This window comes from Chiloscyllium plagiosum, chromosome 1 (genome assembly GCF_004010195.1).
Source record: "Chiloscyllium plagiosum isolate BGI_BamShark_2017 chromosome 1, ASM401019v2, whole genome shotgun sequence".
In the NCBI taxonomy this organism is placed as follows: Eukaryota; Metazoa; Chordata; class Chondrichthyes; order Orectolobiformes; family Hemiscylliidae; genus Chiloscyllium; species Chiloscyllium plagiosum.
The window spans coordinates 29,556,729-29,584,316 of record NC_057710.1 but is presented as its reverse complement, the minus strand read 5'-3'; the positions used below and the strand labels follow the sequence as shown (position 1 = coordinate 29,584,316).

At 40.0% G+C, this 27,588-nt stretch overlaps 1 protein-coding gene across 2 annotated transcripts in view; it reads left to right on the top strand.

Moving 5' to 3' along the window:
- The window catches only part of letm1 (leucine zipper-EF-hand containing transmembrane protein 1), a 91,585-nt gene that overhangs the window by 60,214 nt on the left and 3,783 nt on the right, over positions 1-27,588 (top strand). The window contains exons 9-13 of one of the 2 annotated variants that reach the window (XM_043711983.1): positions 4,652-4,831; positions 7,536-7,691; positions 20,006-20,140; positions 20,503-20,696; positions 26,444-26,582. In XM_043711983.1, coding sequence (XP_043567918.1) covers positions 4,652-4,831; positions 7,536-7,691; positions 20,006-20,140; positions 20,503-20,696; positions 26,444-26,582 — 804 coding nt within the window. Of the gene's footprint in view, positions 1-4,651; positions 4,832-7,535; positions 7,692-20,005; positions 20,141-20,502; positions 20,697-26,425; positions 26,583-27,588 lie in introns of both variants that reach the window. The other variant, XM_043711899.1, reaches the window with a different exon arrangement.

Sequence of the window (27,588 nt, the reverse complement as noted above, 5' to 3'; positions counted from 1 at the left end):
ATGCACTTTAGGAAAGGAAGTTAGCAATTCTTATTTGGTCTGGCCTTCATGTGACGCCACGTTGGAGAAATTTGGTTCATGCTTAATTGTGCTCTGAAATAGTCTATTAAGGATGTGCTAAGAACTAGATAAGATTACTTACAGTGTGGAAACAGGTCCTTCGGCCCAACAAGTCCACACAGACCCGCCGAAGCACAACCCACCCATTCCCCTACATTTACCCCTTCGCCTAACACTGCGGGCAATTTAGCATGGCCGATTCACCGAACCTGCACATCTTTGGACTGTGGGAGGAAATCGGAGCACCCGGAGGAAACCCACGCAGACAGGGGGAGAACGTGTAAACTCCACACAGAAAGTCGCCTGAGGCGGGAATTGAACCCGGGTCTCTGGTGCTGTGAGGCAGCAGTGCTAACCACTGTGCCACTATGCCGGTGATCACCTTGCCTTTGAAGTCTACGTCCCTTGAAATAATAAAAAAATTTTAGCTGCTTCTCATTCTCCCTCCTAAATTCCAACATGTTCCATTTCTCTGCAGGATTTTTTTTTCTGTAATGTCTGGCAATTTCATTGGTCTGTCAATGCAGTCCTGAAGTCTGTTGCTGCCATCCTGACTATCTGTTAGATCTGTGTCTTTTGTATTTTCACCAAACTACTACATTGTTCCCTCTTCGTGAAGTCCAAGTCATTAATACTATCGATGCAAGTGTATATAATTTCAAATAACAAGCTTGCAATCTCTGACTGTGAGGAGGAAGAAAAGGACAGGAAATGAATGGGAACATCGCGAGCAGCAAGTTCCCCTCCCAGCCCCATGCTGTCATGAATTGGAACTGTACCAGTATTCATTCACAGTGGCTTGGTAAAATTTCCTGGAACTCCCTTTTGAACTGCATCATGCCTCACCACCCTTCTCCCCCAGTGGATTCCAGCAGTCCCAGAAGGTAGCTTACCACTGCCTTCTCCGGCAATTAGGGATTGGCAATGAGCACTGACTTAGTCAGTGATGCCTGTGTCTGTGGACAAAGAAGGAAAATTTTTTTAAAAACTTTTGAAACTTTGCCAATTGCTCCAGTAATGATGGTTGATGACTAAATTGCATATTATTTTGTTCAGGCATGTTTATGACATGCCTATGGGATAAGTTGGACTTGAACTGGATTTTCTAGCCCAGAGATAGGGATATTACCACTGTAACACAAGAATTCGAATTAATAGACTTTTGAAATTTTTAATAAAACTGTTCAGACACCTTTTGGAGGAATGGGGTTTTAATCCGCCTAGTGACATGTTGAGTATAACAGCAAGCCAGCTGTTTGTCTTTTGGAAATGTCATCAGGATTCTGCACCACGTGTGTGAAATGTATATAAAAAAGAGCATTCTGATTCCTGACCCTCCGAAGCACGAGTATATGCTTGCACACAATCTGCAAAACAATTGTTCATCACTCCTCTGTTTTCTGTCCATTCGTCAATTTTACACCCATGCAGCTCATGTTGCTTTTTATCCTGTTGGATTATTTGTATGTTTAAAATTCCATACAATGTATTCAGTGTTATTGTAGCATATGTAGCATATCTTGGTGATTTATCCAACTGCTGATAAACTACTTTAGTCAGAAAATGTATCTGAGTTTTGTGTTTAAGCCTATTACAGTTATATTTTAATCATTGCAGAGGAGAAATTGTACATTCAAATCTGCAAATGAAGCTACTTGAGTATCTACCATATTCTTGAATGTTGACCTGTTTATCCGTTACTATACTCAAAGTTAATTTCCATAATTGGATTTAAAATGTGAGTTCATGCCTCAACAGTATTCTGTATGTAGACTGTTGGAACCTGTGCTGATTTTATAATTACTATTGTTTTATCAATTTTGCTTTGTAACTGTGAGTGAGGAACAGGAATCTCGAGCTGAAGGTGACTTGTGGGCTTGGGTAACAGCTTGTGGAAAAAGGAAAGGAACAGACTAAATGAACATTTTTTTTGTGAGGCCAGGCCTAGAGATTAAATGCAGGCTGATTCTTGATTAACAGTGACTCCAGGAAAAGCTTTGTGTTTAAACCGATAGCACAAGTTGGTTATTAACAAGGTCAGTAACTAGGAATTTGGTTCTGGCAGATCTAGAAAAGATGACAAATTGTGATTGATAATTAAGGCCTTGGGAAAAGACAATCGGGGTGGAGCCAGAGTTGGAGTTGTTTTATTTTTATACTTTTTTTTTCTCTCTCTGGGAGAAGGTTTTGGCTGCTGCTGATGCAGCATGAAGATTTGAAAGCTTCCTGACTAATCTCTCTCAGCAGCTCTCAGAAGCCAAAAGAGTACAAAACTGAGGTAGATGTGTTATTGCCTTTGTCTCATTGAACTAAATCAGATTGACCTTGATTGATGTTTCCAGAAAAATAACCAAGAAACAGATGTTACTGGTTAAAGCATAGATATGAATTAGATTACATTATCTAATGTTTTTTCTCTGCTGAAATTCTCTTGTGGCATAGTGGTCGTGTCTCTGCCTCCTGCCGGGAGGCCTAGGTTCAAGTAATATCTATTCCAAGGGTGTCATAACATTTTAATTAGAAAAAGCAGGCTAAAGTTATTTTATGTTTTAGTAAATAAAGTCTGAGATTGTTTATTCAAAAAAACTGGTTAGGAACCAATGGAGTAACTATTTAGGGTCTTTAAAGGTTTTAATTTTACTGTGTTGTGAATATAGGTAGAAGGCTGATTTGGTTTGGATGTGTCCCTCTGTTTTGCAAGAGTGTCAAGAAGCAAAATAAAGTTTCAATCAAATGTTTTTGTTGAATGTGCTCAGATCTAAGGAGGGAGAGGGGTTTCTGAGTCTTCTGTCACGAGTGAATGCGGAAGCCATGGCTGACACATGAAATGTTTGTAAAATCTTTCTAAATATTTCAAAAACATTTCAGTTAAGTGTTTGTGTGTTGTAATATTATGTGAATAGTGATTTTAGAGAAGATTTGTAGCTCAGGTTGATAAGTATGTGAGTTAGCTCGCTCAGCTAAAAGTTTGTTTTCAAACGTTTCATCACTATACTAGGTAACATCATCAATGAGGGTCTCTGGTGAAGTGCTGGTGATATGTCCCACCTCTCTATCTATAGGTCTTGGTTTCTTAAGGTGGCTGATGTCATTTCCGGTTCCATTTTTCAAGGGAAGGTAGATAGGATCTAAATCCATGTGTTTATTGATGGAGTTATTGTTAGAATGTCCTGCCTTTAAGAATTCCTGTGCGTGTCTTTGTTTCACCTGTCTGAGGATCTGTGTGTTGTCCCAGTCCAAGTAGTGTTCTTCTTTTGTCTGTAATGTATAGAAACTAGTGATAATGGGTCGTGTCTTTTGGTGGCCAGTTGGTGTTCGTGTATCCTGGTGGCAAGTTTCCTGCTAGTTTGTCCGATGCGGTGTTTTTGCATTGTATCTTGTAAATGATGGTAGTTTTGCTGGTGGTATCTAATGGATCCTTTAGGTTCATTAGTCGCTGTTTAAGTGTATTGGTAGGTTTGTGGGCTACCATGATGCCAAGGGGTCTGAGTAGTCTGGAAGTCATTTCTGATATGTCTTTGATGTAAGGTAATATGGCTATCATTTTTGGTGGCATTGTCTGTGCTTGTTTGGGTTGTTTCTGAGAAATTAGCAAATTGTATTTATTGGGTATCCGTTTTTCTTGAAAACACTGTATAGACATTTTTCTTCTGCTTTTTGTAGTTTGGTGCTGCCATGTGATGAAGCTCGTTGAAATGATGTCTTGATGCAACTCCATTTGTGGGTGTTGGGATGATTGCTTCTGAAGTTCTGAGTGGTGAAACTCTGGAATTCATTTCCACAGAAGGCTGTGGAGACCAGGTCATCGAGTACACTTAAGTCAGATAAATTCTTGATTACCAAGGGGATTAAAGATTATGGGGAGAAAGCAGAAAAATAGGGTTGAATGGCAGAGCAGTCTTGATGGGCTGAATGGCCTAATTTGTGCTCCCACCTCTAATGAGATGGAATGCTATCATTTTGTTTGCAATCATATGGAGGCGATATGTTCAAACACTTAGCAGTATTAAGACAGCTTGATGTTGTAATTGAAGTATTTTGTCATTTTGTATAATCAGCCCGATCGGTACTGTTAGAAGGGAAGTGAGTTAGTTGGCTTTGATTTATGGGTGCAAGGTCTTCACTGAAATTGACTGTCAAATTTGCACGTGTTGCTTGAGTAAATGGCAGACCTTGTTCATGACAGAAGTTTTGTGAGGATGTAGATGCTCATCTATCACAAAAAAATGTTTGGTAAAATCAAAATGAACTTTGGATGAAATGAAACGCAAATCTGCAAGTAACATTTCATTTTTTACATGTAAAAGAGCTAAATGTGCTGTACAGGAATGCACTATGTATTTTGAAGCATTTTTGTCATCTTACCATTTCTGTTCTTAGTCCAAGCACAATCTGAAGCATCTAAGAGTGATGAGAGAGGCTGCAATCTGACTCCTTTCTGGATCAGTGGTGCTGGAAGAGCACAGCAGTTCAGGCAGCATCCAACGAACTGCTGTGCTCTTCCAGCACCACTAATCCAGAATCTGGTTTCCAGCATTTGCAGTCATTGTTTTTACCTATCTGACTCCTTTCATCTGATCTTTTATTCCAGGCAAAGGAAGCGCAAGTCAAAGTAGCGGAAGTTGAATTTGATAAAGTGGATAATAAAGCTAAATTGGAAGCAACCTTGGAAGAAGAGGCAGCCATCAAGAGGGAGAACCAGGAGCGAGAGATGGAACGTATGGCAGAAGCTGCAGAAAAAGCTAAAGAAAGCTTACAGGTTGAAGCCAGCGTAAGTATTAAATTTGTAGTCTTAACATACTTTGCATTTAGCATAATGTTGTAAGTGAGGACTTCCCAGGTTTTCAGCAATTCAAATTTAAACAGTATATGTTTTTGACAAGACTGATCAATTCTGAAATTACTTAAAAAGATGGCTACAATATGACAAAGTAGCTAGAATTCCATTATAAAGTTTAACTTAGACTATATGTTTTAATTGAAGATCTCTTTGAGGGAGATGGTGCAGCAGTAATGTCATTGCACTCATAATAAAATGGCTCAGACTCTGGGAAGGGACATGGTTTAAAATCTCATCATGGCAGCTAGTGGAAATTAAATTTCAGTTTATTAATCTGGAAGATAAAACTTATCTGAGTAAAACTAAAACTCAACTGACTCAGCAATGTCTCTTAGGAAAGAAAAACTTCCATCCTTACCTGGTCTGACGTACATGTAAATTAAGACCCATAGCAAAGTAGTTGACTGTGATTGTCTCCTATGTGAATCCACTAGGCCAATCGAGGCCATTTCGGGCTGAGCAACATTGCTAGCCAAGTCAGCAATATCCTATCTTCTGAAAGAATTAAATTTTTAAAAACGTGTTTTTTCTGTCATGTGGAATTTTATATTTCAATGTGGACTTGATGGTAACACACAACACGTTGGAGTCTAAGTTGTTGACTTTTGAGCACAAGTAGGTTAATGTTACAACATGCTACTGAGGTGCTGTCTTTCAGATGTGATATTAAAACAAGGCCCCAATTGCCCTGCAATAGCTCCCATAACATTATTTGAAAACACATGAGTTATTTGAGTCAAAACATGGAGACTGTTTTATATCTCCAAAAATGCTGACAGACTTTTGTATGTCCAGCAATTTGTTTTTATTTCAGGCCTCAAATATCTGCAGTATTTTTCTATCAAGTTTTTCCCTGCTGTGTTCTGCCCAAAGTTTATCCCACAGCAAGAAGCACTGAAATAAGCAATTATTGACTCACATTGAGATCAAGAGAAATATACATATCCAAAACTGAAGTATCAAACATAAATAAAAACCATAATGTGGAAGTGCCAATGTTGGACTGGGGTGGAGAAAGTTAGAAGTCACAAGGCACCAAGTTATAGTCCAACAGTCTGACTTCACCTGACGAAGGAACAGCACTCTGAAAGCTCATAAATGAAAGCAATTTTATAAATACGAGGAGCAAACGAAGTAAGATAGATTAGGAAATTAGATTACAAGATGTGGGTGGCACAGTGGTTAGCACTGCTGCCTCACAGCGCCAGAGATCCAGGTTCAATTCCCGCCTCAGGCAACTGACTGTGTGGAGTTTGCACATTCTCCCCATGTCTGCGTGGGTTTCCTCCCACAGTCCAAAAATGTGCAGGTTAGGTGAATTGGCCATGCTAAATTGCCTGTAGTGTTAGGTGCAGGGGTAAATGTAGGGGAATGGGTCTGGGTGGGTGCGCTTCGGCAGGTCAGTGTGGACTTGTTGGGCCGAAGGGCCTGTTTCTACACTGTAAGTAATCTAATCTAAAGTAATCTAATCTAATCTAATATGATGGCAGGTGAGCAATAGTGAATATTTGCTGAAGTTTTTAATATGGATGGAGATGGATGTAATGTCAGTCAAATAGACCGAGGGGTCTGCTTCTGTGCTGTACATCTGACTCTGACTCAAATGGCTTGCTTTGTCCTGGATGATGTCCGCTTTCTCGTATTGAGCTGCCCCCATCCAGACATTTATCAAGTATTCTGACAAACTCATGACTTGCACCTTTGTAGTTGTTGGATCGACAGCTTCTTCAGAGGGAATTCCTCGCCTCTGTTATTGTAGCTAGAATATTTATAAGGCTGAGAGTGAGTTTGCTTCGTTGGCTGTATAGCTGGTTTGAAATGCAGTGTGATGCCAAGAATATGTGTTCACTTTCCACAAAGGCTGAGATTACTGTAAAGGACTCACTTTCTCAACTGCTCCCCTTCCTGAGGCTTGATAACCCTCAGGTTAAACCATCATGTGACATCTCTTTCTAAAGAGCTAGCAGCAATGTTGATTTTACCATACCTATTTATAAATCTGGTTAAGTTCAGTTACTGGACAAGGATATTAATGGTTTGGAGATTTGGCAACAGTAATGCCATTCACTGTCAACAGAAAGTGGATAGATTGCCTGATTGTTGGAGATTATATGTTTTGCATGAATGTTACTACTTCGCACAAGCTTAAATGTTATCCAGGTCTTCCATTTGCAACTTGTTTCAGTATCTGAGGAGTAGCAAATGATACTGAACAGTGTATACCTCAACAACCATCCCCATACCTGACTTTGATGAACTTTGAGGCAGCTGGAGACGGTTTGGCCTTGCACATTACCCAGAGGGACTCCTGTGACATTCTTTGGAGTGGTGATTGGCCTCTCGCAAATACAACCATCTTCCTTTGTAATCGGCATGGCTCCAACCAGTGGAAAACTTTCCCTTAATTTTCATTGACTTCAACTTTGATAGCCTCCTTACTACCATACCTATCAAATGCTGAGGCAGTCAATGTCACCTCAGCTTTAGAATCAGCTTTTTTTGTCTTTGCTTGAACCAAGACACTGTAGAGGTCTAGAATTGAGTGACAATAGTGATTGAAATGCCTAATTACAAATATTCAGGCTGCCATGAATAGATAAATACATGTGCTATTTCTCTTGATTCTCTATCACAGAAGGAAGTAGAGTCAGCAGTGGATCTGGAAGCAGCAGCTGTCAATGTAAAGCAAAGCCAGATTACTGTCGATGCAGAACAGGAATTGGCTAACGTAGACTTGACGATGCATTCTGAGACCTTGAAAGATACAGCCCCAGTGTTAGAAGGAATTAAGGTAGGTTTTAATGTCAAGGTTGTTTATCTTTTTTACATTTGCTTTGGTGTTTTTAATGGTGTGTCAACATAGTGTCCTAGTAACAATTTAGTTTGTTTTCCAATCTGAAATCTTTCAAGCTTTGTTGGCATAAAGTCTATGAAGTCAGTTTAACATGCAATCCCTTCATTTCATATCAAATTTCAAAGCACAAATATGCCAAGGATAATCAGCAACTGTGTCATGAATGTCTCTGGGCTTAGCTGCACAATGATACTTTACTGAGTTTACGATTTTCATTGCTTTTTTTTAAGTGCACAGTGTATGGAGATTAGAAGCTGCTTGAGGCTCAACATGTACTGTTGCTGAGTAAACATGACTTTGAAAGGACCTTCATTCCTTATGAGAGTACTATAAGTTTAACAAACATTTTGCAGAAGTAACAAAGAGGATTGATGAGGGCAGAGCGGAAACATGATCTATATGGCCTTCAGTAAGGCGTGCGACAAGGTTCCCCATGGGAGACTGGTTAGCAAGGTTAGATCTCCCAGAATACAAGGAGAACTAGCCATTTGGATACAAAACTGGCTCAAAGGTAGAAGATGGATGGTGATGGTGGAGGGTTGTTTTTCAGATTGGAGACCTGTGACCAGTGGAGTGCCACAAGGATCGGTGCTGGTGCCACTACTTTTCGTCATTTATATACATGATTTGGATGTGAGCAAAAGAAGTATAGTTAGTAAGTTTGTAGATGACATCAAAATTGGAGGCGTAATGGACAGCGAAGAAGGTTACCTCACATTACAGCGGGATCTTGATTAGATGGGCCAGTGGGCTGGGGAATGGCAGATGGAGTTTAATTTGGATAAATGTGAGGTGCTGCATTTCGGGAAAGCAAATCTTAGCAGGACATATACACTTAATGGTAAGGTTCCAGGGAGTGTTGCAGAACCAAGAGACCTTGGAGTGCAGGTTCATAGCTCCTTGAAAGTAGAGTCGCAGGTAGATAGGATAGTGAAGAAGGCGTTTGGTATGCTTTCCTTTATTGGTCAGAGTACTGAGTACAGGAGTTGGGAGGTCATGCTGTGGCTGGACAGGACATTGATTAGGCCACTTTTGGAATATTGCGGTGCAGGTCTGGTCTCTCCTATTGGAAATATGTGAAACTTGTTCAGAAAAGATTTACAAGGCTGTTGCCAGGATTGGAGGGTTTGAGATATAGGGAGAGGTTAAAAAGGCTGGGGCTATTTTCCCTGGAGTGTCAGAGGCAGAGGGGTGACCGTATACAGATTTATAAAATCATGAGGGACATGGATAGAATAAATAGTCAAAGTCTTTTCCCTGGGGTGTGGGAGTCCAGAACTAGAGGATATAGGTTTAGGGTGAGAGGGGAAAGATATAAAAGAGACCTCAGGGGCAATCTTTTCATGCAGAAGCTGGTATGTGTATGTAATGAGCTGCCAGAGTAAGTGGTGGAGGCTAGTACAATTGTAACATTTAAAAGACATCTGGATGAGTATATGAATAGGAAGGGTTTGGAAGGATGTGGGCCAGATTCTGGCAAGTGGGACTAGATGAGGTTGAAATATCTGGTTGGCATGGACGGGTTGGACCGCAGGGTCTGTTTCTATGCTGTACATCTGACTCCATAATTCTTCTCTTTTATCTAAGTTAGATTGTTGCCCCAACTAAGTTAACGAGAGTGTTTTAATTATGCTTTAACTATGTAAAGTACAAAGTAAATGCTGTTCTTCTTTTCTGATAATAAAATCGAACAAGGCTACACAAGTTTTTTAAGTTTCTTGGTGTAAGTTTTGGAATTAAGAGGCATTTGATATTATAGTAGATATGTTACTAGACTAGTAATACAGCAGACTAGGCTAATGCCTTGTGGGAAAAGTTCAAACCACAATGCAATTGCTGTTGGAATTATAATGTGATTAATAAATTTGAAATGAAGTGCTTTTTTTAGTACAGGTAGATAGCCCTTTAGCCAAGATCCAGAAAGCTCCAAAGTCTGAAGGGTTTTTTTTTTTGGTGAAGTTTTTTGTTCTTATTAACAAGGTTGTTTTACCTGCAAACAATTAACCCAACACCACACCTACTCAATGCGTGTCACTCCGATGTGACGTGGGGGCGTGACCCAGCACTGGCAGGCCTCAATTCAGTTTCAGGGCCCGTTTTACTCACAGTATGTCTGTTCTTCGGGAAGATTTTTAAAAATTTCACCATCAAACTGTCACTTATTCTGAAATTCGAAAAATTATGAATTCCGAAAACCAGCTGGTCCTTTGGATTAAGGATAGTGCACCAATTATGAAAACTATCATTTATTTTAAAAACTAGTCTGGCCTACTAATGTCCTTGAAGAATGGAAACCTGCCATTATAACATGATCTACCCTATCTGTGACTCCACAATCAGAGCTAGCTGCTTAACTCTTAATTTGACTTCCAAACCAGACTGGATCATATCGGACTGCTGCAGAAAACTCAATTTTTTTAAGAATAAAAATAGGCGGACCATCTCGCATTACTTTGGAAATGACAAAATGCGCAATCTGTTAATTGACCTCCAGTCACCACTCTCTTTGCTTAAAATTACCATGCTAACTTCGCCAAAATCTAGACCTCTAGGTCCATTGTGACGAGGCTGTGTCTTTAAGAGGCTATTTTAAAGAACAAAGAAAATTTACAGCCCAGGAACAGGTCCTTCGGTCCTCCAAGCCTGAGCCGATCCAAATGTACTGTCTAAACCTGTCGGTCAATTCCTAAGCATTTGTAACCCTCTGCTCCCCACCTACTCGTACATCTGTCCAGAAGCATCTTAAATGCCTGCCTCTACCACCTCTGCTGGCAACGTGTTCCAAACGCCCACCACCCTCTGTGTAAAGTACTTGCTGCGTGTATCCCCCTTAAACTTTCCACCTCTCACCTTGAAAGCATGACCTCTCGTTATTGAATCCTTCAACCTGGGAAAAAGCTTGTCTCTATCCACCCTGCCTATACCCTTGATGATTTTGTAAGCCTTTCCCTACCCCCCAATCTCCTTTTTCTAATGAAAATAAACCTAACCTACTCGACCTCTCTTCATAGCTAGCACCTTCTATACCAGGCAACATCTTTGGAGAGGGTGCAGAGAAGGTTTACAAAGCATCCACATCCTTTTGGTAATGTGGTGACCAGAACTGTATACAGTATTCTAAATGTGGCCGAACCAATGTCTTGTACAATTTTAACATGACTTGCAAGCTCTTATACTCAGTACCCTGTCCAATGAAGGCAAGCATACTAAATGTCTTCTTCACCACTTTATCCACCTGTACAGCAACCTTCAGGGTACAATGGACCTGCACTCCCAGATCTCTCTGCCCATCAACCTTTCCCAAGGCTCTTCCATTCATTGTATAATTCGCTCTAGAATTAGTCTTGCCGAAATGCATCACTTCACATTTGTCTGGATTGAAAGCCATCTGCCACTTTTCCGCCCAACTCTCCAGTCTATGTATATCCTCATGTATTCTCTGACAGTCCCTTATGCTTTCCGCCACTCCACCAATTTTTGTGTCATCTGCAAACTTGCTGATCATACCAACAGTGTCCTCTTCTCGATCATTTATGTGTATTACAAGCAACAGTGGCCCCAATGGAACACCACTGGTCACCTTTCTCCATTTTGAGAAACTCCCTTCAACAACTACTGTCTCCTGTTGCTCAACCAGTTCTTTATCCACCTAGCTAGAACACTCTGCACACCATGTGACTTCACTTTCTCCATTAGTCTACAATGGGGAACCTTATCAAATGCCTTACTAAAGAGCATGTATAAAACATCAAAAGCCCTTCCTTCATCTAAAAACTTGGTCACTTCCTCGAAGAACTCTATTAAGTTGGTAAGGCATGATCTCCCCCACACAAAACCATGTTGCCTATCACTGATAAGCTCATTCTTTTCTAAATATAAATAGACCCTATCTGTCAGTACCCTCTCCAGCAACTTCCCCACCACCGAAGTCAGGCTCATTGGTCTGTAGTTACACAGAATATTCCTGCTTCCCTTCTTATACAGGGGGACAACATGAGAAACCGTCCAGTCCTCCGGTCCCTCACCTGTATTTAAGGATGCCACAAAGGTATCTGTCAGGGCCCCAGCTATTTCCTCTCTCGCCTCCCTCAGCAACCTGGGATAGATCCCATCTGGTCCTGTGGATTTGTCCACCTTAATAACCTCTAACATGTGTCATCTGCAAACTTGCTGATCATACCAACAGTGTCCTCTTCTCGATCATTTATGTGTATTACAAGCAACAGTGGCCCCAATGGAACACCACTGGTCACCTTTCTCCATTTTGAGAAACTCCCTTCAACAACTACTGTCTCCGGTTGCTCAACCAGTTCTTTATTCACCTAGCTAAAACACCCTGCACACCATGTGACTTCACTTTCTCCATTAGTCAACAATGGGGAACCTTATCAAACGCCTTACTAAAGTCCATGTTTTTGACATCAGCAGCCCTTCCTTCATCTAACAACTTGGTCACTTTCTCGAAGAACTGTATTAAGTTGGTAAGGTACGATCTCCCCCACACAAAACCATGTTGCCTATCATTTGATAAGCTCATTCTTTTCTAAATATAAATAAATCCTATCTCTCAGTACCCTCTCCAGCAACTTCCCCACCACCGACGTCAGGCTCACTGGTTTGTGGTTACCCGGAATATCACTACTACCCTTCTTGTTCAGGGGGACAACATGAGCAACCTTCCAGTGCTCCGGCATCTCACCTGTGTTTAAGGATGCCACAAAGATATCTGTCGGGGCCCCAGCTATTTCCTCTCCCACCTCCCTCAGCAACCTGGGATAGATCCCATCCGGTCCTGGGGATTTGTCCACCTTAATAACCCCTAGCATACCCAACACATCTTCCCTACTTATGCCAATGTGATCCAGATTAATCAAATTTCTTAATCTCTAATCTCAAGATTCATCACGTTCCTCTCCTCAGTGAACACTGATGCAAAGTAATCATTCAGAATCTCGCCCATTCTCTCAGATTCGGCGCACAGCCTTCCTTCATTATCTTTTAGTGGACCAATCCTTTTTCTAGTTACCTGCTTGTTGATTATGTAACAATAAAATGCTTTGGGCTTTTCCTTAATTCTGCTTGCTAAAGCTATTTCATGACCCCTTTTAGCCCGCTTGATTCCTTGTTTAAGCCTTGTCCTACTCTTCGGATATTCCTCCAGGACCCGTTCTGTTCTTAACTGCCTGGACCTTATGTGCTTCCCTTTTTTTTCGGAGAGAGGTTGTAAGGCAGAGGTGTAAAGCAATCTACCACAAGGACAATCTGCCAGGGACCCAGGGTTGTTTCCAGCCTCTGGCAACTGTCGGTGTGGAGTTTGCACATTTTCTCCGTGTCTGCGTGGGTTTCCTCTGGGTGCTACGGTTTTCTCCCACAGTCCAAAGATGTGCAGGTTAGGTGAATTAGCCATGCCAAATTGCCCATTGTGTTCAGGGATCTGTCGGCTAGGTGTATTAGTCAGGGGAAATGTAGAGTAATAGGAGTAGGGGATTGGGCCTGGCTGGATCCTCTTCGGTGGGTCAGTGTGGACTTGTTAGACCAAATGGCCTGTTTGCACACTGTGTATGTATGTATTCTATGTAAAACCACTAAAGTGAACAGTTTGAGGCCTTGGGTTTTTTTTAAGCTGGAACAATGGAGACAGCCTGGCTGGGTATGGTCAGCTCTCTCAGACCAGGTTATCTAATTTTTTTTTAGCTTGTAGTGTTAGCTTTAAGCACTTGCTGTTGTGGGCTTGAAGGAGTAGAAACTATCTTTGCTGTCTCTCGGTTACAGCTAGAAGCTGGGGTTTCTCTCTGCTGCTGGGTTACTTGTGAGAAAAGTCAGTTTTTCAGAATTTGCCTTTTTGCCAAAGTATGTATTTGTGATGTTACAATATTGGAACAGTTAATTGCTAATAGTTATTGTATTTATTATTCTAAGTTTTCCAACAGTTATTCAAAATTCCTCTTTCTTTGGTTATATTTTAACTACAGTGTTTGCATAAGTTGTTTTGCTTAATGTGGAGTAGTTTGACCAATTGAATTGCATCTGGAACACAGCACGTTACACCTGCCTTTAAAATAAGAAAAAGTTAGGGTCTAGGCTATCTTTCAAAAATATTTTGAGGGGGTCTGGTCAGTAATATCATGCTGGGATGAAATGAAATAACATTAAACTTAATTTTAAAGAAGAACGTATCGCAGGTCATATTGTAAAATAAAATTGCACTCCTAAAACCCCACTTAATGCATTTGTATTTCTTCAACTGTGTAATACCTTTATAACCATAAACATTTTCATTTTAAGTGTGCCCCTTTTCACATCAAGCACAGTGACAACATCCAACTTCAGAGTCTATAACCACTTGCAGTTGTCCCACTAAAATCAGTCATTCTATAATCCAGTCATAGAGATGTACAGCATGGAAACAGACCCTTTGGTCCAACTCGTCCATGCCAACCAGATATCCCAACCCAGTCTAGTCCCACCTGCCAGCACCTGGCCCATATCCCCCCAAACCTTTCCTGTTCATACACCCATCCAAATGCCTCTTAAATATTGCAATTGTACCAGCCTCCACCGCTTTCTCTGGCAGCTCATTCCATACACGCACCACCCTCTGTGTGAAAACCTTGCCCCTTAGGTCTCTTTTATATCTTTCCCCTCTCACCTAAACCTATGCCCTCTAATTCTGGACTCCCTCACCCCAGGGAAAAGAATTTGTCTATTTATCCTATCCATGCCCCTCATGATTTTGTAAATCTCTATAACTTTTATCTAGGCTGAATGAAGTTACAAGCGATGATTTTGATTTTAAATTGCAGACATTGTTTCAAAGCTTTAAAAGGTAGCATTTTTAAGTCTCTTGGCAGGTCGTCTTGACTCTTCTGTTGTTTTGACAGTTACTTTTGAGCAGTTTGGACAAGAGATTTTGACAGTCTGTTGAGCATTCCAATGAGCTTGATATTTCATAACTTTATGCACTTTTTGAATGCATGCCTACTTGTAAGTCGTCAAGTGCTTCTATGATCTATACATTTGTGAGATGTGTCCAGTTCCCATGAAAATGGGGAAATTCCAGATGAAGGGATGGGACTTGAGTTTGGGTTCACCTTTCCTTTTTCCACAGTTGAGAGGTTTTCCATGATGGTGGAAACACATTCCACAGTAATACTTCATGAATCATTTCTCATCTCATGTCATAGATTCCTCAGAGTGTGTGGTCTGCAGGTCATCGATAGTGACCTTGGAGATGAGACTTTGAAGTCTCATAGCATCAAGTCAAACGTCAGCATGTAACTTTCTGCTTGTTGTCATTTATTTGAACCCTTGCAGCTGATAAGTCAATATTTCACTTTGAAAATTTTACACAAAAAAAACGGATGTAAAGGATCCCACAAGGATAAGATTGGATCAAACCCTGCTGCATCCAGTATTCATAGCTGCTTAAGTACAATTAAACAGCTAATTGAAGGTGATTTCTGAATCATGCTCATCAAAGATGGCAGGGGGAACACCATTATCATTTTGCTGTTTGTGGGATCTTGCTATGTTGCATTTCTTAAATCACCACAATGACTGCACTTCAGACATAGTTGACTGTAAAGTGTTTTGGGACCTCCAATCATCATGGAAGGTAGTATTTGAAAGCAACGCTTTTTAAAACTTATTTTCTATTTGCAATATAATAGGATATTAGTGAGGGAGTTTCTGATACCTTAATGACCATTGTTTGAAAACACGTCATGCTGAATTTGAAAGGATCAATTCTGGATTCCTGCGTCCTGTCTTATGCACAAAACGCACAATAGATCCAACTTAAATTATTATCTGATCAGTTTATTCTCAAACGTCAACACAGTGTTAGCTGTTGTTGACCATGCCATCAAGCACTTAGTCAACAGTCACATGCTCGATGATACCCAGTTTGGGTCTAGCTGTGCCCACTCCGTTGCTGATCTCATTACAGCCTTGGTTCAAACATGGACAGAAGCTGAATTCCCAAAGTGAAGTGAGAATGACTACCCTTGATGTCAAGGCAATAGTTGATTATGTAGTAATCAAGCCTTAGCAAAACTGGGGTCATTGTGAATTGAGGGGAAAATACATTGGTTTGAGTCATACCTGGGACAAAGGCAGATGACTTCCAAAAATTGGTACCAATTATCTGTCATCAGGCATCATGGAGAGTTCCTCATAGTAATGTCCTATGGTTCTGTCAACTGCCCAACCATTAATTCGTGACCTTTCCTCTAATGTAAGGTCAGAAATTGGGATATTTGCTGACTTCACAATATTAGTTGCTATTTGTAACTCTTCAGACACTGAAACTGTCTCCATCCAAATGTGGAAAAACTTGGATAATGTTCAGGCTTGGGGTGATGCATGGCAAGTCCCATTGTGCCATAAAAGTGTCAGGGAATGACTATTTCCAACAAAAGAGCCCAACCATCTCTCCTTGGTGTTCAATGACATTGAGAGAAAGTGAGGGCTGCAGATGCTGGAGATCAGAGCTGAAAATGTGTTGCTGGAAAAGCGCAGCAGGTCAGGCAGCATCAAAGGAACAGCAGAAACGACGTCGATTCTCCTGTTCCTTTGATGCTGCCTGACCTGCTGCGCTTTTCCAGCAACACATTTTCAGTTCAGTGACATTACCATGGTTGAACCTGTCACGATCCACATCCTAACAGTTCCATTGACCAGAAGTTGAACTAGGCCAGCTGCACAGATGATATATAAAAGCAGAAAGAGCTGCAGATGCTATAAATCAGAGACAAATTAAAAAATTGTGTGCTGGCAGCATCTGTAGATGGAAATCAGAGTTAATGTTTCAGGTTGAGTGATCCTCAGAATTCAGACTGCTGAGCTTTTCTAGCAATTTCTGGGTTTTTTTTTTGCAAAGATGTTGTGACTACAAAAGTAGATCAGAGACCCTGAATTCTGCAGCAATTAATTCTCCTAAGTACTCAAAGTCTGACCACCATCTACAAGGTACAATTCAGAAGTTTTAATGGAATACTTTCTACATGCCTGGATTAGTACAGCTCCCACAACACACTCTAAGCTTGATGCCAATCAGGGCAAAGCATCCTATTTGATTGGCACCACCTTTTGACATTCACTATGAATGCGCAATGGTGGCAATATGTACCATCTGCCAGATACACAGGAACAGCGCTGACTTCTGAGGCAGCATCTTCAAAACCTACTACCTCTAACAACTAGAAATTCAAAAGCTTCAGAGGGCAGCTCTGCCACATATAAGTTTCTCTCCAAGCCCCACGCCATCCTGACTTGGAACCATATTGCTATTCTTCTGTTGGGGGGTGAAAAATCTGAGAGTCGATCGTGACCAGCATGAAGTGTGTTTACAGCACGTGGCAACAGGCATTCAAGGCACCTCACCACGACTTCCTCGAGGCAATCTGGGATGGACAGTGAATGCTGACCTGGCCATGTATACATTCATCTTCAAAATTAATTTTTTTTAAAATGCATGTCACAATGTTTGCATTTACTGCTCCCATTTACTGAGAGCAATTTTGGCCCCCATATTTAAGGAAAGATATCTTTTATTGGAGGGCAGTTCATAGAAGGTTAATGAGAATGATCCTCAGTGTGGAGGATTGTATTATGAGCCAAGGCTAAACAAATTTGGACTCTACTTATTGGAATTTAGAAGACTGAGAGGTGATCTCATTGAAACATAGGATTCTTAAGGGCAAATACTGAGAGGATGTTTCTCTTCATGGGACAGTCTCACATCAGAGTGTATAGTCTCAGAAAAGGAGGCACCAATTTAAGACTGAGATGACGGATTTTTTTCTTTGAGGATTGTTGGTCTTTGGAACTCTTTGCCAAAGAGAGCTCTGGGGTAGAGTCCTTGACTATATTTAAGGTTGAAAGAGATCCATCCTTGATCAGTAAGAGTATCAAGGGTTATGGGTAAAGGGCAGGAAAGTGAATATGAGGAATGTCAGATCAGCCATGGTCCTACTAAATGGCAGAGTAATGTCAAGACACTGAATAGTCTATTCTCATTCATGTTTCTTATGGTCTTATCATCTATGATGCCCAGATGCATTTTATGCACATAAACATACAAAGCACCTGTCTGTTACAGTTGATTTATCTGCCGCATGAGTAAATCCCTGGATGTTCAGAGAATGTGGTCTTATGAAATAGAGAGAATTATATCTGTGGTTGATGACACCTCTGTGTCACAGCCTGTTTTCTCCTTTCAATCATTTCATGCATGCACCAGCCAAGTCATTGAGGGAAGTAGTCATTAGACAGGTGAGCACAACGATTCCATGACTGGACCTTGACCAAAAGGAGTGAGTGAAAGCAAAAGACTCTGTTTTTCAGTCGCCAATGCTAAGTGATGAATGAGCCTGTAGAAGGCTTTGTTTTGAGAGGGTTATGTTTAAGGCACTGGCTTTTACTGATAAAGGATGTGGCAGGAGTCAAAACCAGAAGAATCCAAGTTCCAAGAAAGTTTTACTAAGAAAACACACCTTTTAACAGTCAATTGTTACAAGTAAATTGAAAACTTGACTGAAAAGTTTGCACAATACCAAGAAGTTCTTAAATATTTGAAAAATCTTTCCCATGCATTTGTTATACCTGTTTGCTGTAGTATCAAACACTCTGATGATCTAAATTGTTTCCAAAAAATACCTTTGATAAATAATATACTTTCATGCTTTGGCATAATATTTAATTAGCAGAAAAACCATCACAAGGGAGAAGTTTTGGTTGCATAGCATTCCTATTTGGCCATGTATTTTCAGTTGTCATTGCAGTGCAACAGTAGCACCAGAAACTATAATAATAGATGTGAGAAATTTATTGGCATTGAGCAAATAATGAGCCATTTCAGCCACTTTTCTCATTTGTTTTTCCATGCTGTCAAAGTTTGAGAAATGGCAAAGATATCTGTGCATCAAGGTTGGATGTATATCTCTCTGTATGTTTGGTATTTTGGTGTACGTATATGTGCAAATTTGCTTATGTAATCCACTTTTGCCTAAACTGTTTTCTAAACTAATCTGGTTTTCATAATCTTAGCATTGATATTTTTCCCAGTCCAAAATACTGTGTGGATACCCTTACTGTAGTTATCTACTAAAAGCTTCTTTGTCACTACATGTAGAGATGCTAAACAGCTATCTTGCTTATTTGTGTTCTTTTAATTTGTTCTGCGTCATCGGTGACATGGCTGACATGAGGATTGCTCTGTGTGAGAGATTTGAATACTCCATAACACAATGTGCAATAATTTGAAAAGCAATAGAATATTAGAATACAAAAAGATGCAAGTTATGCTACAGTTACGTATGGGTCAAGTTACACTACATGTCAAGTACTGCATACAGTTTTAGGTACTGCACTTCAGGTGCACAGTGGAATACTTCTTGCTTCTCCAGATTGTTCTAGTAATCTCTGCTTTATATTTGTGGCATATTCACCAATGTTTAACCCTTGATTCCTTTTAGTAAGTTGTTTGAAAACTTCCAAACAGTCACCTCTGCCGTTGAAATGTCTTGATTTATTTAAGCCATTCTTCATGTCTTGCTGTGAAAATAATATCATGTGAACAATATGTACTGTTGTTGGCATGCCAATCAGCGAGTAACATTAAAATTAAGATGCAGTGCAAATTCAAATTTCCTGAATTTGCTCCAACATATGCTATACACAATGGAATGTTGCCTTCAGCTGCTCAATTATTTTTCACAACTGAATGCATTTGTGTATAGGTTGTGCGGTGATCTTGTTGCAAAAATGTTAAATCTTATAGTATGCCTATCCTTACAACAAATTAATTGTTTATGCAAAAGCCAATTGATCTCTGGCCCTAAAAGAGGAAAAATTAAGTATTCCGTCTCCTTCCTGTATATTATGAATTGTTGAGATTGTGTGTTAGACTTGTTTCTCTCAATTTATTATTTCATTCTCTTTCTGTGCTTTATTTATTTACTTATCCATCCATCTTCATTCATTCTACTTTCTGCCTTGTTTAATTTTCAACCTCTGTCAATGGTTAAGCAGATATACTACTGGGTCCATATTCCTCCGGTCCCAGATATCTGTTGGCTTCACTGTGTTCGCTCTCCAAGTTACTTTCTTTTAAGTTTAGAAGTGAAGGATATAGTAAAAGGTTGTAATTGCATATTCCTTGAGACATCTTGGTTCAACAAGACCATTAATATTTCAAACATGAAACTGTCCTCAAACTTTAAATTATAATTCACTGGCTTACTTTTTAGGGTGAAGAGATTACAAAAGAGGAAATAGATATGATTAGTGATGCTTGTACCAAGTTGAAGGAACAGAAGAAACTACTCACCAAAGAGAAGGAAGAGCTAGAGGAATTGAAGGGAGATGTACAAGAGTATAATGAGGTAATTATCAAAATTAAATATTTGTATTTATTTGCCCTCATTGAATTTTGAATGATTTACTTGAAGTGACGTGAGTTTACAAATTAAAGAGTAGCTTCTGACTGGACTGAGCACTTTGCGAAAAGAAACAGAATTATCCTTAAATTGTTGAGATCCACTGAGGCACTTTTCTATCGTGTACAGTGCTGAATTTATTGTAAATGTGCCCCACTCTTTGCTGAGCTTGCTGTGACATGATTGTTCTCCAAATATCATTGGTATGAGATGAATGTGTGACTTTAACTTTAGCCATTTTGCCACAGGATCACAGATTTTGTTGAAGTCTCTATTAAGGGTGTCTTTATTTTTGTATTGCATTCTAGGATTTAGAAGAGATTAAGAAGGAATTTTCCAAAACTGGAAAGGAGACTGTTGTAGAAGAGTCCAAAGCTAGCAAACGCTTAACAAAGAGAGTAAACCGAATGATTAGCCGAATTGACACGCTCATTGTTGAGTTGGAGAAGGGCAAAGAGGTGCTGGATGATCGACTGGATAGTGATGCAACACCCCATACAGGGTATTATGCTACATAAATAGCTTATTATACTTATGTTGGTAATGTAAAATACTTGCTGTCTGCCTTGTGGACCGAAAGAAATCCTAATATTTCAATCTTAATTAGGGTCATAGAGATGTGCAACAAGAAAACAGACCCTTTGGTCCAATTTGTGCATGCCGACCAGATTTCCTAAATTTAATCTAGTCACACTTGCCAAAATTTGGTCCATATTCCTCTAAACCCTTCCTATTCATATACCCATCCAGATGCCTTTTTAAATGTTGTAATTGTACAGCCTCCATCACTTTCTCTGGCAGTTCATTCCATAGATGCGCCATCCTCTGTATGAAAAAGTTGCCCTTTAGGCCCCTTTTAAATCCTTCCCTTCTCACCTTAAACCTATGCCATCTAGTTTTGGACTCCATTACCCAGGGAAAAAGACATTGATTTTTCACCCTATCCATGCCCCTCATGATTTTATAAACTTGTATAAGGTCACCTCTCAACCTCTGATGCTCCAGGAAAAACGGCCTCAACCTATTCTGCCTCTCCCTATAGCAAACACTCTAACCCTGGCAACATTCTTGTAAATCCTTTCTGAACCCTTTCAAGTTTCATAAGGTCTTTCTTATAGCAGGGAGACAGGATTGAATACCATATTCCAAAAGTGGCCTCAGCAATGTCCTGTCCAGCTGCAACATTACATCCCAACTCCTAAAGTCCATGCGTTGACCAGTAAAAGCAAGAGTACCAAGCACCGCCTTCACTACCCTGTCTACCTGCAACTCCACTTTCAAGGAACTATGAACCTTGAAAGGTCTCTTTATTCAGTGACACTCCTAAGGTTCTTACCATTAAGTGTATCATTTATAACAAAATGTGGCACCTGACATTTATCTCGATTAAACTCCATCTGCCACACTTTGGCCCATCGGCCCACCTGGTCAAGGTCCCGTTGTACTCTGAGGTAACTTCCTTCGCTGTCCACTGCGGTGTCATCTGCAAACTTACTAGCCACACCTCCAATGTTAACATCCAAATAATTCACGTAAATGATGAAAAGCAGTGGACCCAGCTCCGATCGTTGCAGTACACCACTGGTCACAGGACTCCGGTATTAAAAGCACCCTCCAACCTCTGTCTCCGACCTTGGAGCCAATTTTGTATCAAATGCATTGATAAGAAAATTGATAAGAGCAAATTTGTAATGCAGTATTGCTAAGGCACTGCGATATCTCCAGATTTGGTATCTCGCAAGGTCACATAATCTGGAGCCCAAAACGTAAGTCAGAGGTCCTTTGGTGTCAAGTTGGGACATTGAAACTTTGCTTTACTAATTAGTTTTGTGTTGCTCACTGAAGATAAATCTTATTTTCCTATCTAGTAAATCTCATAATTGTTAGCTTGAGCAGCCATCTGATGGAGTATATATTTTTCCTCCTGTCAAAAGTGATGAGACACATAATATGCTTGAGGTAGCATTCTTTCCTCGATCCATTGTGTCTCCTGAGGGAACATATAGCAAAATAAGGAGACGTTACGACTTGGGTGTGATGGAATTTCTTCTCCCAGCAGGTAGTGAATGTCTGGAATTCTCTATCCCAGAAAGTTATGGAGGCTCGATCACTGAAACTGTTAAAAGATGAGATGAATGTTTAAAATATTTGAGTTGAGGCCTATGAGAAGCTGGTATGGAAGACAACTTGAGACCAAGGGCAGATCTGCCCTTGATCTTATAAAATTGGGGAGGTTTGAGGGGCTCAACGGCCTACATCTGATCTTGTATCTTATATTCTTTCATATGTTACATTTTATCTGATTATTGCACAAATTACAAAAAACAAGCTCTTGCTTTTAGGCGAATAAAGATTTGATCCAGGAGTGATGGTCCATGCTGGGATTCATGGGAGTATAGAAAGCCCAAAGGCACTAAGTATATAGATTCTGCATCACCAAGGGGATGAAAGGTTCAGGGATATGCAGTAATCCAGATTTAAGGTTAAATTTATATCATGATCTTATTGAATGATGGACAGACTTAGAGAGACAACTTCTGTCCCGTGTTTGTAAGTTCATAAAATTGTTACGTGGGCCTATCTGTATTCAGGGAAAGAAAAGAGAGTGCAATAGAAGCAGAAGTAGGTCATTTGGCTCATTGATTCTGCTCTTCCATTCAACTCCACATTCTTGCCTTTTCCCTATAAGCCTTGATTCCCTTATTGACTAAAATGTATCCATTTCCACCTTGCATATACTCAACAGTCTCAACAGCCCTTTGCTGTAAATAATTCTGCAGATTCACTACCCTGTGAGAGAAGAAATTCCTCCTTGTATACTTAGAGCAAACCTGCCTATGTTTCTACTTCACGCCTTTTGAATTTAAGACTAACATTCCATTTGCCATCCCTATAAACTGCTTAACTTACGTGCTAGCCTTTATTGATTAATGGATGAAGATGTGTAAATACCTCTGTTCTGTAGCTTTTCTTCATTTAACTAATATTCAGCTCCTCTATTCTTCCTGTCAAAATGCATAACTTCACATTTTGCAACATTACTTTCCATCTTCCTGTCAGCCATCTTTTTTTACCTATTTGCTTAATTTGGCGATCTCCCTCTGCTGACTTTCATCCTTGCCACTTGCCTTCCCACCTATTTTTTTCATCTACAAATCTGGGTAAGCACATATACTTCTTCATCCTGATGATTAAAATATATTGCAAATAATTGTGGACCCCGTGGCACTCCATTCGTTTCAGGTTGCCATCTGAAAATGCCCTCTTACTCTAACTTTGTCTTTGATTAGTGAGCCAATTCTCTATTCATACTAATGCATTACCCCAAAATCAAAGGCTGTTATCGTATTGAATAGACTAATGAGTGGTGCCTTATCAAATGCTTTCTGAAAATCCAAATCATTTTTATATCTACTGCTTCCCCTTTATATGTCCTGCTTGTTACCGCGAAGAATTCTAATAAATTGGTCTGGCGTGATTTCTCCTTCGTGAAGGCATGCTGACTATGCTTGACCACATTGTATTTCTAAATGCTCTGCTGTTACATCCTCTAACATTTTCTCAAGGACGGATGTTAAGCAAACTGGCATGTAAGTGTGTTTTTTTTGTCTCCTTTTTGCTTTTTAAATAAATATATTACATTAGTAGTTTTCCAATTGTCTCTGACTATTCCAGAATCTAAGGAGTCTTGATTACTGCCAGTGCCTTCACTATCTCTGTAGCTTATTCCTTTAATTTCCTCTGATGGATCTCATCAGGTCTTGGATACTTATCAGTCTTTAGTCCCATTAGATTCACTAGTACTACTTGTCTAGCGATTAGCTGTTGCATTTATTTTCTGTTCTCCTTTTGCATCTTGATCAGTTAGTAATTTTGGAAAACTGTTAGTGTCTTCTACTGTAAAGATTGATGCAAAGCATTTAGTCAATAACTGCTGTTTCTTGGTTCACCATTTTCTTTAGCCTCACTTCTGTAAGAGAGTTACGTTTATTTTGGCTACTGCCTTTGTACATTTTAAGAAGCTCTCACTATCCACCTTCCAAGTTTACCTTCACCCTCATTTTCTTGTTTTGGCCATCTTTTGTTCAGTTTGAAAACATTCCCAATCCTCTATCCTTTGCCACACATTTTTATTTCAATTTAATGCTATCCTTTACTTTCCTGGTGAACTGTAGTTAGCTACCTCCTTCCTAGAATTCTTCTTCCTCATTGGGATATATCTTTGCTGTAAGCCATTCATCATTTTCTTAAATGTCTCTTGTATTCCAATCATCTAAGTAGCTGAACTCCTTTCCCAGCCCACTGTAGCCAACTTTGACCTCTCTTTCTTTGTAATTGCCCTTATTTAAGCTTAGGACAGTTGTTTCCTCCCACTGTAATTAAAATGATAAATTCTATCATGATATGGTCACCGTTTCCTTGGGGCTCTCTTACTCTAACATCATTAAACCAACTTCGTTGCACATCACCAGATTGTTCTCGTAAAATTACCTGAATACCCACTCTGAATTTTCCCTCATGGCTACCTCTGCCAACCTGACTGCCTGTCTCAATTTACATGAAGATTGTAATGAAATACTGCCTTTGTTACAGGTCTCACAATCTTTTCTTTTTCCACCATATAGCTACTGTTAGGGAGCATATAGATTACTCCTATCAGTGCCATCTTCCCCTTTTAATTTTTTGCCCTCCATATAGATTCTATGCCTCCTGTTCCCAAGTCATTCCTGCTTTTGTACTTATTTCATCCTGTACCAACAATGCAACTCCACCATTGTTTCCTTCCTACCTGTCCTTTCGCAAAGTCACATGCCTGAGAGGTGATGGCTTGGTAGTATTGTCGCTAGACTATTTCATCCAGGTACCTTGGTAATGCTGTAAATCCTGCCATGGTAAATAGAATTTGAAATTGATGAAAATCTGGAATTAAGAGTCTAATTATGCCAATTAATTCGATGGCAAGCATGGGATAAACCCATCTGATTCAGTGCCCTTTTGGGATGGTAACTGCCTTCTTTTCGTGGGTAGTAAATGCAGGCCCCACCAGTGATGCTCACATTCCCATGATCAAATGAAAACAAACCCTGATTATTTAGTGCCTTGTATTTATATCTTGTAATGGCTATGAAGATCTGCATTAACATGCATTTATGTCATTAATTGATTTATTCTGTTAAAGAGCTGTTGAAGTTCCTTTTTCAATCTTGCTCTCTCGCGCGCGCGCTCGCTCTCTCTCACACACACACACACACACTCTCACTCACTCACTCACTCACTCACTCACTCACTCACTCACTCACTCACTCACTCACTCACTCACTCACTCACTCACTCACTCACACACACCCCTACCTACAATGCCCTGTAATCGGGGAGGAAGGGTTCAGGAGAAATGATCGCTTAGCAAGCGAGAGGATATAGCAGCCTATTGATTACTAGTCTTTAATTACTGTAATTAAATGTAATGGTCAAGAAAGCACAACAACATCACCTTAGGCTCAGGAAATTTGGCATGTCCATAAGGACCCTCACCAACTTTTACAGACTCACCACTGAAAACCACTGTCTGGGTGCATAATTACCTGCTATGGTAACGGCTCTGCCTCAGACAATAAGAAACTACAGAGGTTGTATGCACAGCTCAGACCATCAAGGAAGCCAACCTTCTATCCACAGACTCCATTTACACGGCTCATTGCCACAGTGAAGCTGCCAATATCATCAACGATCCATCCCACCTTTCCCATCAGGCTGAAGGTACAGAAGGATAAATGCACAAAACAGCAGGTTCAGAAACAGCTGCTTCTTGGCAGTTATTAGGCTGATGAATGGACTCCCTAACTTCAAATAATACTGATCTTGCCTCACACATGCCCTGTGCAATGTAACCTAAATCTTTTTTTTTTCACCCAATGAGCTGTGGTTATTATGATCTGCCTGTACTGCTTGTAAACAAAGTTTTTCACCATACTTAGACACGTGCGACAATAAATAAATAAATCAGATAAAGTACTGTAACTCCCTTTGTATCAATTGTTGATTAGAAATTCGATTAGCTTCCACTTTGAAGTTGTGGATGGTATTCTGGTTAAATGCCTATCAACATAACTTCTGGTGTCTGTCATTGGGATAATAGATGAGCAAATCTGAAATTTTGGATTCTGCTACATGGCCCCCTTGTCTGCTGTTCATGATAACTTGCAATTAACTTTAATTTTTTCCTATATGCAGTTTGTATTTCACCTTTAGGGAAAATATCATCAGCATCAATGAACTAATCAGTGCAATGAGGCAGATCCAGAATATCCCACAGCACAAATTACAGAAGATTGCTGAATCCCTGGATGAAAACAAGGATGGCAGAATTGATATCAATGATGTTATAAAAGTAAGTCGAAATAAATTATAAAACACAAACTTCCAATACTATACTAGACTTAAATAAAGTGGTGCTAGTAAACCTTTTTTTGAGGAAAATGATTTATTTTTGCAATTTTCTCTTCTTCCATCTCTTAAGTTCGAGGAACTGTGTAACTAAGAAACTGTTATGTGATACCTATACATGGGTATCACATATCAAACAGTTTGAGTTTTTCAGGTGCATACATGTTTGCATTGCTATCAGGTAAAGCCAGTGTCTGGTAACATCAGACATCAGTTGTGACTGTGATGTACGCCAATCTGGAAACATTACATCAGTGCGTTCAATTCCAGTGACATGAGGTGCAGAAAAGATGTGCACAATTGAAACAGTTCAGTTGTGAGGGATAGGTAATGAATGTTATATGACTGATCATCACCATACCGCCAAACTTCCCTCTTCTCTGTCTCATCTCTTGTCTTTCCCCTTTCCACATCTTTTTCTCCCTCTGTCCTGTCCCCAACGCTATCAGTGGCATTGCTGTCATTGTGCCTTCCTGTTAAATCTTAAAAAATACTTCAAGTTAGTTAAACATGATTTCTCCTTTAAGTAATTTGTGACCTCTTCCTGATCAAACTCCTTTTACCATCTAATTACTAATTCTGACCTGGATTGTACACTTTCTCTATTGGATACCATAAATGCTTATTGTTATGTAAATAGTGGACTTTATTCAACAAGTGAAAGTTACGATAGCCATCATAGTTAATTAAACATTTCTGCTGTTTCTTCCCCTCCTTATACTCTGTCCAGAAATACAGAAGAATCTCGATTATACAAACGAGATGGATGGGCACTATTTCGTTCGGATAATTGATTATTCGGTTAATTGATTCAATGCCTTTCCTCCGGGGCTCTGAGTTTTCTATTAAGTCTGCTCCTCATTCAGAAGACTACCAGCAGCACAGCGCACTTGAGACCTCGCCCGCCCCCCCAAGCCCAATCCATCCCCGCCCCCAACACTGTCAAATAC